The sequence below is a fragment of the Gasterosteus aculeatus genome, chromosome 14, assembly GCF_964276395.1.
Source record: "Gasterosteus aculeatus chromosome 14, fGasAcu3.hap1.1, whole genome shotgun sequence".
NCBI classification, from domain to species: Eukaryota; Metazoa; Chordata; class Actinopteri; order Perciformes; family Gasterosteidae; genus Gasterosteus; species Gasterosteus aculeatus.
The window spans coordinates 12,879,826-12,890,847 of NC_135702.1; the positions used below are offsets into that span (position 1 = coordinate 12,879,826).

The 11,022-nt window shown below is 43.9% G+C and overlaps 1 protein-coding gene across 2 annotated transcripts; it reads left to right on the forward strand.

The window, feature by feature from the left end:
* Positions 1-1,126: 1,126 nt before the first annotated feature.
* Positions 1,127-11,022, forward strand: stom (stomatin). Of its 2 annotated transcripts, XM_040197561.2 has the most exons (8): positions 1,207-1,373; positions 2,558-2,584; positions 2,905-3,014; positions 3,207-3,279; positions 6,100-6,182; positions 6,331-6,534; positions 8,601-8,735; positions 8,828-11,022. In XM_040197561.2, exons 1-8 carry the CDS (start codon positions 1,313-1,315, stop codon positions 9,014-9,016), a joined length of 882 nt encoding a protein of 293 aa, XP_040053495.1. In that variant the 5' UTR covers positions 1,207-1,312; the 3' UTR covers positions 9,017-11,022. The 2 variants fall into 2 exon arrangements, with proteins under 2 accessions (XP_040053496.1, XP_040053495.1); XM_040197562.2 differs by lacking the exon at positions 2,558-2,584 and having other exon boundaries at positions 1,127-1,373.

Consider the following 11,022-nt stretch of genomic DNA (forward strand, 5'->3'; position numbering starts at 1 on the left):
GAAATATTCATATCTATCCCGTCATTATTTGTTTTTTAGCTTTCATGATGGCCTCACCTGCCCGCATGTCCCCTGACATCCTTTGGGGATTAACTGAATAAACCAGATAAATCCCCCTGCAGGATTATGTTACAGAAGGCCTGCTGAGTGCTTGAGGGCAGTATGTGCCCAGCACGCAGACCTGTAGGCAGCTTGAGCAACCCCCCCCCCCCCAGGCAGCCACATTGGCACCACACCTGCTACTGACCTCATTTTCAACTTGCAACTTTTTCAACTCAAATTTTGAGTTTTGGATTAATAATGACAGCAAGTACCTCACACAAATGTCATGTCCATTGTCACTCCCAGGACCAGAGTGCTCATTGAGTTGCTGTTACGGTTATTTGTTTTATATCAAAGTTTTTTCTTGTGTTGTCCTCCAACATACAATATGTACAGTACATTACAAAACACGTTTGTTTAACAACCTTTTTATCTTCCCTATTTGTTATGTAGCCCATATAGATTTTATTCAAGTTATGTGAAAAACCGCACAGCCCCCTTTATTCTTTATCTGGTGACATTTGATTTTTTTTCCCCTCAACTTGCTTAATAAATTTATAGAAAATATGTGGACTGTGTAGAAAAGGTTGCAGGCACCATATGCCCATGTACGCAAGGGCACAAGGGCGACACAATTATTCTGGTATTACTGGAGGGACAATAAACCTCTTGCATGCTGAATTCTACCTCTGAAAGTTAGTTTGGAAAGGTTTTGAACGGGAGCTGCTTTCAGCTGTTTACTTGTTCTGCAAAATGGCCTATAAATAGTCCTCTCAGTTCAGCCAGTTTATGGTGCTGGCCACTTTAGATCCTAGGTGCCACAGAGAAAACGGTCCAACTGCACGCCGACGTTGGGATTTGGGAACTCTTCTTTTGTGAATGGACCTCTGGGGCCTCGACCTCAATCAGGCACATATCGGCTGCAATGTATTTGGTTGGTGATTGGTGATGTTTGGGGAATGTAGCCTCTACACTCTCGAGACGAAAAGTAAAAATACAAATGCAAGACCTTTACACGACTTCTTCCCCAAAGACAGACCACTAAGATTAATTTCGTGTGTGAATTTGGTCTTCTATTTTGAAGGCGGAAACGCTCCCTGGAAAACATGCCTCCGCTTTACGCGTCACAGCCCCTACAAGTCACGTGAAGGGGTAGAAGCCGAGCAGCGAGGGCATCGACCTGCTCAGCAGCAGACCGCAGGCACGGGTCCACTGCGGCACACACGGGGCAGCTCGCCTCCACCACTGCACATCCGAACCGCTGTATGTTATGGATACCGACAACGAAGAGGTAGCCATGAAAGAATCCAGGAGACGAGAACGCCAAACAGGTGACGCTCGCATACTTCCTAAATGAGGGGGACTTGGAAATAGAAGAAAATAGCAAACACAGGGTCAGCCGTTGACGTCCGCGCGCCGTAGCTAGGGCTGCCTGACGTTAGCATGTTGAGCTAACAGGCTAAAGTTAGCGGTTGTAAACGTACCGTTCCCCAGCTAGCATGCTGGGGTTGAAAAGACGTTTAATTCTTTCATTTCAACCGAATTTCAACGTTGAATTTACGTCTAGTGGTCACTTGGTAGTGAGTTACAGTAAAGTGAAAGATAACTTGGATATATCGACAGCTTGCGTTGCATCCTTCAATTAAGGTCATGTTGGTTGATGGTGTTGTGAGAATGTTAGTGCACCTATATGGTGACATTTACGGTTTTAAACATGTAACCTGAACAAAAGCTATTAATCAATCAATAATTCTCCAAAGCCCTATATTTGTTTGTTCAAAAGGATAATTTCTCAATATTTGCTTTCGAAAGCGTCTTTCTCAATTATTTCAAACAATCCAAAAGCATTCTAGTTTTCAGATGTCCTAAACATGTACATCAATCGTTGCTGTATAATAGTGTGCACAGAGATCCTCAGCACATGTATTAGTCATTTATTGAGAAAACTATTTCTATTGCAGAAATATTTACATTATGTTTTTTAACATACACATTTTTTACTTTTACTTTGGAGGATTCTCTAAATTTGTACAGTAAAAATATTAAATTTTCTGTACAAGAGTTGTCAGAGAGGTCCTGAACACATACTTCAATCATTGTCTGGAATTATTGATTAAATAGCGTTTATTCAGGTTACCTGTTTAATACCGTAAAAGTCAGCACATAGGTGCACTAAAATTCAAGTGTATACCAAGTTGACCACATAAATCCTGCTGTTGTGACAGCTGGGTTGGACCCTCAGACACGTGGTTAGTGGGAAATGACCGCTGACGCCTGACCAGTTAATGTCATTGGCAGGAATTACTCTGACTTCCAGGCTGGGTTGTGCTTGCGAAGCCACATGGTGATCAGTATTGATTAAGTTGGTGATGTAATGTTGGGGATGATGATGAGCAGCAGCCCACCGACCCAGTCCAATCAATGACTGTTTTTTTCATTATTTAAAGCATGTATCCATTATTCAACGTTACTGTTAGTCGTTCTATGGCATCCTGACTTATAACTCTGTCTGTAGGTCCAATGAATTTACATGATCTTGAAGGTAGGGATCTCATCCATTGACTGGCTGCATGTTGTCCATAGCTGATTGTGAATGAGTGAAATGCTGCAGGCAGGAAGGATGATGTGCTTCTTGTGCTAAATCTAATAAGTGCTATAAAGTAGTGTGTGTGTGGGTGGGTTACTAACCATACTCATTTGCAAAAAGCTGGTGTTCACAGATGGATGAATGGGAGAAAATTCCGAGGTCACACCTGAGTGAACATGGTTTTTCTTCAAACAGCTGTTTGAATGCGTGTCAAATTAAGTGTATATTGAGATATTCCCACGAACGTATTTGTCTTCTGCCACCTCGCCCCCCAGCATTGGAGAATTCCGACTCTGACATTGGCTTGTGTGGCTGGCTGCTGGTGTCGCTCTCCATTCTCCTCATGCTGGTCACTCTGCCCGTCTCCGTATGGATGTGCATTAAGGTCAGCGAGCGGTTTGTACCGCAAACGCATATCCAATATTATGTGTCCTTATTCAACAGTCTTCTTCTTGCTTTGGTAAAAGTATCCTCAGTGAGCAGGGTGATTGTCGAATTTTCTAATTACATGTTGAATGTCAAATAAGAGAAACAAAGGACTCTTAGATCATACTGCTATTCTGCCCTCTGTACACAGATTGTGAAGGAGTACGAGCGAGCTATTATCTTTCGTCTGGGGCGCATTTTGCGAGGAGGAGCCAAAGGTCCAGGTTAGTCCTTCTGTATATATATTTTATTGTCACAGCCCGGCTCTCAGACTGCAACAAAACCGGGAGACGAGCGAGCAAGCTAAGAGGAAACAATCAAACAATGTACCGGGAACAGACAACCAAAACCACAGGGAACCCTGGGATATGGGAGGAGGAGGGTCGTCATATATATATATAATTAGTATGTGTGTGTGTATGTGTATATATATTATATATAAAAGCTCAATAACAACACTCCAGTAACACGTTCAGACCACCTTTCCTCCTCCCGGCTCCTCTAGCCAACATTATTGAACGTTAAGTCTCGGAGCGCTGCCGTTGCTCGGCAGTAATCTGCTGTGTCGGCGGAGCGGAGGTCTCTGGGGACGGCAGGAAGACAATAACTCTGTATTAAGGTTCATAAAATGGAACTGATTTTACTTTCATGTGGGATAAAAGTGCTCTGCTGGCTCCTGCTGTTTTCAAAACAACCCAAAACATTTGTGCTGGAGGTGGGCTGCGTGTTCAGTCGGATATGAAACACGGAGGTGAGATCCAATCGAAAGCGATCAACTCCAGACACACTTGGAGACGAACGTAGATGACAGGTCTCCCAGTCTGCGCTCCCCCCCCCCACCCTAATCAGGGACGGGCTCGTCGATGCAGGTTCATCAGCAGACACATGGCATTTTTCCAGCAAATGCTCTGCTGAGATTGTACTGCAGCCCTTTAGTTCTCGTGTGAGGCTTTTTGTCTCACTGCTTGGTTGTATTGAGGTCATTTGACTGACTAAGACAGCCTTGCTTTAATTAACTCTGCAGCTGTTCTTTTAATTGGACAAATATACACACTGATCATCTCTTTTAAAAGGGAACGTCTGTATGCTCCCCTACTGATCATTGCTTGATTGCAGTGTTGGTCTCCAAAGCCAAACCAAATACGGAAATGTCTCAACTTTGAAAGGAAGTTTAGAGGCGTGTTCCCCGTGAAAAACCTTTCATCTTCAGCCGTAAATATCTGATAAGTGTCTGATATTTGTTATTTATGTTGTTGCCTGTGAATATTGATTCTGAACTTTAAAATCACATAGTTTTGCTTTTTAACCCCAACAGGCCTTTGGTGTCTGCAGGGAATCCCCAAATCTGTATTGTTTCACGTATCAATGCTCATGTTGTTTGTACACAATCCAAACTCTGATGCCGTTCATATTTTCAATACACAGTTGAATTTCATGAAAGCTTCACTAAGCTCAATAAAAGAGTAAATACTCTGAGATAAATAAAAAAACATACTTAAGAGTCTCCCGGCACGACGGCCGCTCTGTGAGGTCACACAAGAAACACAATCTTAGTTTGCTACTTGAAACAAAGAAAAAGAGACCAATGAAAATGTTCGTTAGTTCGGCATTTGAACCTAAACCTGACAATCCATTCGTAGCATTTGCGACATTTCACTGCAAACCACAAACGTCTACTCGCTGGTTGACATCTTCATCCTTAGAGCCAGGCTGATAAAATGGCTCGACCTTCTCCGCATGGGAAGACTCGCATGCAGGTGGGGGGCCGCTACCACGTTTTCCCACCCATTCCTTTCCTGCCGGTGCAGGCTGACAAAGTCAAATGCAGATTGCAATTCCAAATTAAAACAGGGAAAATATGTGTGCCCAATAATAGGGAGAAGAAGCTCCACCTCCAGTTAGATGTGCTCCCAGTCCACTGAGCCATATTTCTGGTGATACAAATGCATATGTTTCTGTTCAAAGTCTGAGTGATGAAGTCATTCTATTCTCAGCGACGGGACGGTTTTTGAGAGGCGCTGGACTTGTTTAAGTAAAAAGCAAAATAAACTGCAGACTCCCACGAGGAATAATTTGCATGCATCTCATAACTCGCTGTCTTTTCATCTTTTGATTTCTTGTTTTATGGGATCTAAAAAAAATTAAAAAAAAAAACAGTCTCCTCTCAAACTGCTGAAATGCGACTCCTTGGAGTGCCAAGGGACGCCGTTTATGACAGTGTGCAGCAATAATAGCTCCCCGCCAGCAAACACACCTGAGGAGATGGAGGAACCAGGAGCCACGGCTGAAATCAGCATTTAGTTCCCTGTAACGCAACCCCCCCCCCCCCCCCCTACAATACAGCCTCTTCCTGTAAAATTGCCACTTGGAGCACTTTATTTAGCGCAGTGTAAAACGTAAGGAAAGTGTGTTCGCAAAAGAAAATGCGTTGTTTGTGGAACTCTTTGCATCTGTATACACCCCCCCCCTCTCCCAATGAAATCCTGCTTAATTGAAAGCAGGATTTCTCCAGGATGCTTCCACACGGTCTTGTGTGAGCGCGAGCGAGGCCTCTCCTCTCACCTGACAGGAGCCGCCATCGAGGTGAACGCCGGAAACGTTGCGACGGAGACGCCACCGGGAGACAGCTGTTGTCTCCCCCTCCCCTCCTAAGCAGATGGCTGTGATCTCGCCATTTAAAAACACAATATCCTGACAGGAAGGGCAGCCCCGCTAGTTTTTTTTTTTTTTCAAACTAATGTGGCATTAATGTTTGCTAAATGATTGCACACCTACCACATGTCTGTCTCGCTGCGGCACATGCCACGTGTCGTCTAATGCACTAATTCAATCAGCGCCACTTGAAACCGGCTCATGAAAGCTGCAAACATCCGCGGCTTTGCCTCGCTGTCAGCGCAGCTGCAGTCTTACAAAGAGAGCTCGACTTGGCCTCCTTCCATTCATCCCGGTGTTTTCAAACATTTGCAGAGACGCCGCCTCATTATTCTGTTTACAGGGGCTTTAGTCCTTGTGAAAAACTATTTGCGTTCTTGTGATTTCCGCAGGGCTGTTCTTCATCTTGCCGTGCACTGACAGCTTCATCAATGTGGACATGCGCACCATCACCTTCGACATCCCCCCCCAGGAGGTACGACACGCACACTTCCAATTACATGCAACAAACACTCTGTCGCATTCACAGGACGTCAAATTAATTTTAATCACTGAAGGATTTCTACCTTTTCTTTAAATGTAATGTATTTATTTTCGTGTTTGTAACCCCGTCCCGCTCGCAGGTTTTGACCAAAGACTCGGTGACGGTGAGTGTCGACGGCGTGGTGTACTACCGGGTCCAGAATGCCACTCTGGCCGTGGCTAACATCACTAACGCGGACGCCGCTACCCGGCTGTTGGCCCAGACCACCCTGAGGAACGTCCTGGGCACCAAGAACCTGGCAGAGATCCTGTCTGACCGGGAGGAGATCGCACACAGCATGCAGGTAGAGTCCAGAAGCTGACCTGCTTCCCGAGCTGGGGGGGAGAACCCGTGTGAGTTGGGGGGGGAGAACCCGTGTGAGTTGTGTGACGCCATCCTTTACATCACTGTCAACGCTCTCTCGCACGACCAATCTGTGCGAGTCCAGCGTTCTATCGGCCCAGGTTGAGAAAACAGTCTGTTTCAAAATGATATGTGCAAACCTACAACTTTTTCCCAGTCCAGATACGTCATCTGACCTTTGAGTATCCCCCAACACTGGACAGTTAGAAACAGGAACTGATACTAAACACTGTGACATGGTCTTTATATATGAAATGAACCCATTTCGCCTCCTCAGCCTTGGAGGTGATGTAGACAATTGTGCGGAATTTTGCCGCCGGCTGCAGCGTATTTTGAGAGTTGATTCTGCTTCATGCTGCTAGCTAGTTTATCTCAGGTTAGCTAGAAAGAGGGTGCTTCGGCGTGTTGGGGGAGGGAGGGGGACATGTAAGAGAGACTCTCACTTGGTCTGATGACGTCGGCAAACCACGGAACAGGTTGTTTTAATTCATATTGATTGATTACAGGAATCATGAAAACGAGGGGTTGGTAAACATGTCAGACAGCCACATTAACATGTAGAAGCACAATGAAAGTCAAATTTTCGGAATATATATTTCTTAATATAATATGCCTGAACCCTCCATCGTTTATACTAACAAACTGCGTTTAAAATGTAAATCTGCTGTAAACTAAGAACCTGAGGTGATCGTGTTCCATGGAGAGCACAGCTGCCTTAGAGTTCAATTATTTATTTATTCATTAAAGTTTTACTTCCAGTTTATGTTGAGCTTCTGTAACTGATATAATATTTATTCCTGATGCTCATGCAGTCAGCTGGTAGTTACATGCAATCTGGGCCCGGATAGAGTTTCAGAAGCCAAAGGCCGAGAGATAAATGCTGACATGACAAAAAGGTATGATTTAAGAGTTGTATTTCAGCCTACATACTGCTTTCGTTTTAACGGTATGTAGAGTTTACAAAGCTGTTTATTGGGACTGCATCGGGGAAAAGCTGCATAACTGTGTGAGACCGGCGTGACACAGGCAATGAAAACTCTTTGCTCTGGTCACTGCCTTTTTACGTCCCTTGCTTCCTCCGTCCTCTGCCGTGATGTCCACACTAAGAACACGGGCGGCGCTGTCGTCTCCTGATGGCCAGCTGATGGTGGGTGACGCACTTCTAAGAGAACAGGGATTCAAGTTCATTTAATCATTCTATTATGTGTCAAATGAGGGCTTCTCCAAACCTTCCAGGTCAGCGTCCCCATTGACACGCATTAGAAAAGCCATCAGGGGAATGATTAACCCTCTTCCTCCTCCTGTATGCTGTTCTCATCTGGCGCGGGATTGATCTGGCACTCTATCTACAACATCAGTTTTGAAAATGCATTCACACGATGTCTGAGGTTCATTTGTCAGACTAGTGTGGAGTATCATGTTGTAGTCATTGGTTAAATCTTGGATGGTGTGAACTTACCTGGATTCTTTTGCTGTCTCAGAGTAGGTTCAGACCTTATCATCATTATTTCACAGGAGTCTTTGTCCTATTTTAATTAAATACAACAATAACAAAGCAGCTTCACTGCACTAAGCTGAGACACCAATCTGTTTATACGGTGTCAAGGTTTGAAAAATGTTCCTCTGCTTTAAATACTTGATGCATGATTTCTGTCTGCAAGAGAGAAACATGCGCTAAGTTGTAGCTCCATCTGCTGGACAAAGTGGAAAGAGCAGTTGCTCTTTTTTGCATTGGTCCCCCATCACGGGGCCTCGGTCCGTGGGCCACAGAATAAACGTCGGGCGGCCAGTTATTTTGTTGTGTTTATCTGTCAAACCTTCCAGACCGGTCTGCGAAATATTGTCTGTTTGGAAGAGAAAAGAGTTTCAGGCAAATCTTTAACTTCTTCTTTTTTTCCTTTTATAACACAAGAAATTGTTGACACAGCCGCTGCTGACAAAATGAGATCTTTCGCCAGAGGCACCCGAAGCTTTATAAAACACTTTTTGACCTCTCTGTCTCCTCAGTCCACTCTGGACGATGCCACAGACGACTGGGGGATCAAGGTGGAGCGGGTGGAGATCAAAGACGTCAAGCTGCCCCTTCAGCTGCAGAGAGCCATGGCGGCGGAGGCCGAGGCCAGCCGCGAGGCCAGAGCCAAGGTTACCTTCTCAAGCCGCTTCCTGTAACCACACCGGGGTTCAGTCGCCACTCCTCCAGGTCGCTCACGCAGTCTGTGTTTGTCCTCCCACAGGTGATCGCGGCGGAGGGGGAGATGAACGCGTCGCGGGCGCTAAAGGAGGCCTCCCTGGTGATAGCGGAGTCTCCGTCAGCCCTGCAGCTGCGCTACCTCCAGACCCTCAACACCATTGCCGCCGAGAAGAACTCCACCATCATTTTCCCGCTGCCGCTGGAGATGATGCAGGGCTTCATCAAACACTGAGGAGGAGGAGGAGTCTCAAAACACTGTTGTTCCAATTAGCGGTGTCAGGTTCTGGTTGTTTTGCTTTCAATAAGTCGACACTCGTTGTCAGGTAACCAACTGGTAACATTTTAAAGAAAAAAACACATGAATTTAAAGGGTGGGGTCCTTTTCCTACGGCACGCCATTGATTCAAAGAGCTAAGGCGCCGCATTTCAAGCGTACATCTAATTCTATTGTTTTGTGTTGTAAATGCCTCTGCCCTTTATTTCATGTTCTGTTGGCAATGCAGAAGTTATTTATTATTCAGGTCACACTCAGTGGCCACGGATTGTTATCTCGTACTGTCAGTACGCATCCCTCGTATACATGCAGCATCACTACACACATTCACGCCACTGTGTGTATTAGTTATGCCTCTTTGCAGAGCTACGGTGGTGTTTAGGGAAGTGTTTGTGGATCCTGTTGATGAGAACCAACCGAGGCCGAAAGAAGCAAACGTCTGTCTGTGTGTGCGTGTTGTACTGTGGAAGTTCCGATCAGACAAGGTTTGCGCTGTTTTTAACGAATCAAAGAAACGTGTTGTTTTTCCAAACATTTCAAAGGGAAGTGCCTGCTGGAGTCGTGGCCTTACACTACAAAAACATACACATACATACATATATCATATGATATATATATATATATAATATATATATATATATATATCATATGATATATATATATATATATATATATATATATATATATATATATATCATATGATATATATATTTTATTATAAAACTCACACTAAACTTCCATTGTGACCTTGAAGGCTAAAAGGAGCAACAGCGCGTACGCTCTACTGTGGTGGAGCGGCTACACTCCGGACGCTCTCGTGAAGGGAGATCAGCACCCGTTTGCACTCCGATGGCGTAGTCTTGGTGGATTGGCTCTATCACAATGCTAATTTATCTGTTAATCTTCAGATGGCTAAGTATGACTCTTAAGGTGACATGCAAATAATAACACTGAAACACACACGCAAAAAATGAGTCAAGTTGCTAACACTTCAACAGATGCATAAAACTTAGCTGGCAGTCAGGCTGGAAAGTACGTGTACATGATCACAGTACGGTTCCTATTATTTAGTCCAACCCTGGTCTCAAACCGATCAGCCGAAAGCCTTAATTTGCTGCGATTGATTAATGTTCCGGCCTAATCTCACATTTCTATGCATTTATTTAACACAAGCAACACTATTTGTATGCAATATTTCATCACATGTACGCTCTTTCTAGTGCCAAACAAGCCAAATATTTCAACTTCTTTGTGTTTATCGGACTTTAAATGACATGTAGGTGCTTCATCGTGGTTGTTACATTTCGTTTTGTTCGGGGTGAGTGAGTGATCGCTCCTCTGTGTATGAATGTCTATAATAAGCTAGTGCATGCTCGCCTCTGCCATCAGCGTGTGAGCGGATGCACGAGGATGTGTAGTGTTAAAGTAGTGTGTTTATATAGAGAGGACTTTGTTAGAGGACTCGTGTATGTCTGACTCATAAGTGTTACTATATATGTGTATGTATACAGTTTATATGTGTAAAAACAGCTGTCAAGTTTACTGTCATTTCACTGTGGCTATTCAGGTTTAAACTTTGGCTCTTTTTGCTTTTGTTAAATACAAAGACTGTTACATTGTTTTGACTCCTGCATGTTTGAGTCGCTAAAACAGAAAGAGAGGAAGTATTATTTTGGCTTCAGCTTCATAGCAAAGAATCTGGAGTTGCTTAAGTAGTTTTATGGTTCGTGATGAGTTGGTGATTTTCCATCTCTCTTCTCCACTGTTTGTGTTGAAAGAAGAAACTTTGTTTTTGCTCATTTCTCTTAAAAATTTCTGGTTATTGAAACTAAGTATTTTATCTTTGTTACACACATCAATATTTTATGTTATTAGCAATATGTTTTGTACAGTTTGCTATTTGATATAGTTTTATCCTGACAATACCAATATATGAAGACTTTAAATAAAGACACTAGCAAAAA

What these genes read in the sequence shown, in the direction of transcription:
- stom (XM_040197561.2), top strand. Translation starts at nt 1,313, where the DNA reads ATGGATACCGACAACGAAGAGGTAGCCATGAAAGAATCCAGGAGACGA. An exon ending in GAGACGAGAACGCCAAACAG is followed by an intron (nt 1,374 to 2,557) that starts GTGACGCTCGCA and finishes CTCTGTCTGTAG; the next exon opens with GTCCAATGAATTTACATGAT. An exon ending in AGATCGCACACAGCATGCAG is followed by an intron (nt 6,535 to 8,600) that starts GTAGAGTCCAGA and finishes CTGTCTCCTCAG; the next exon opens with TCCACTCTGGACGATGCCAC.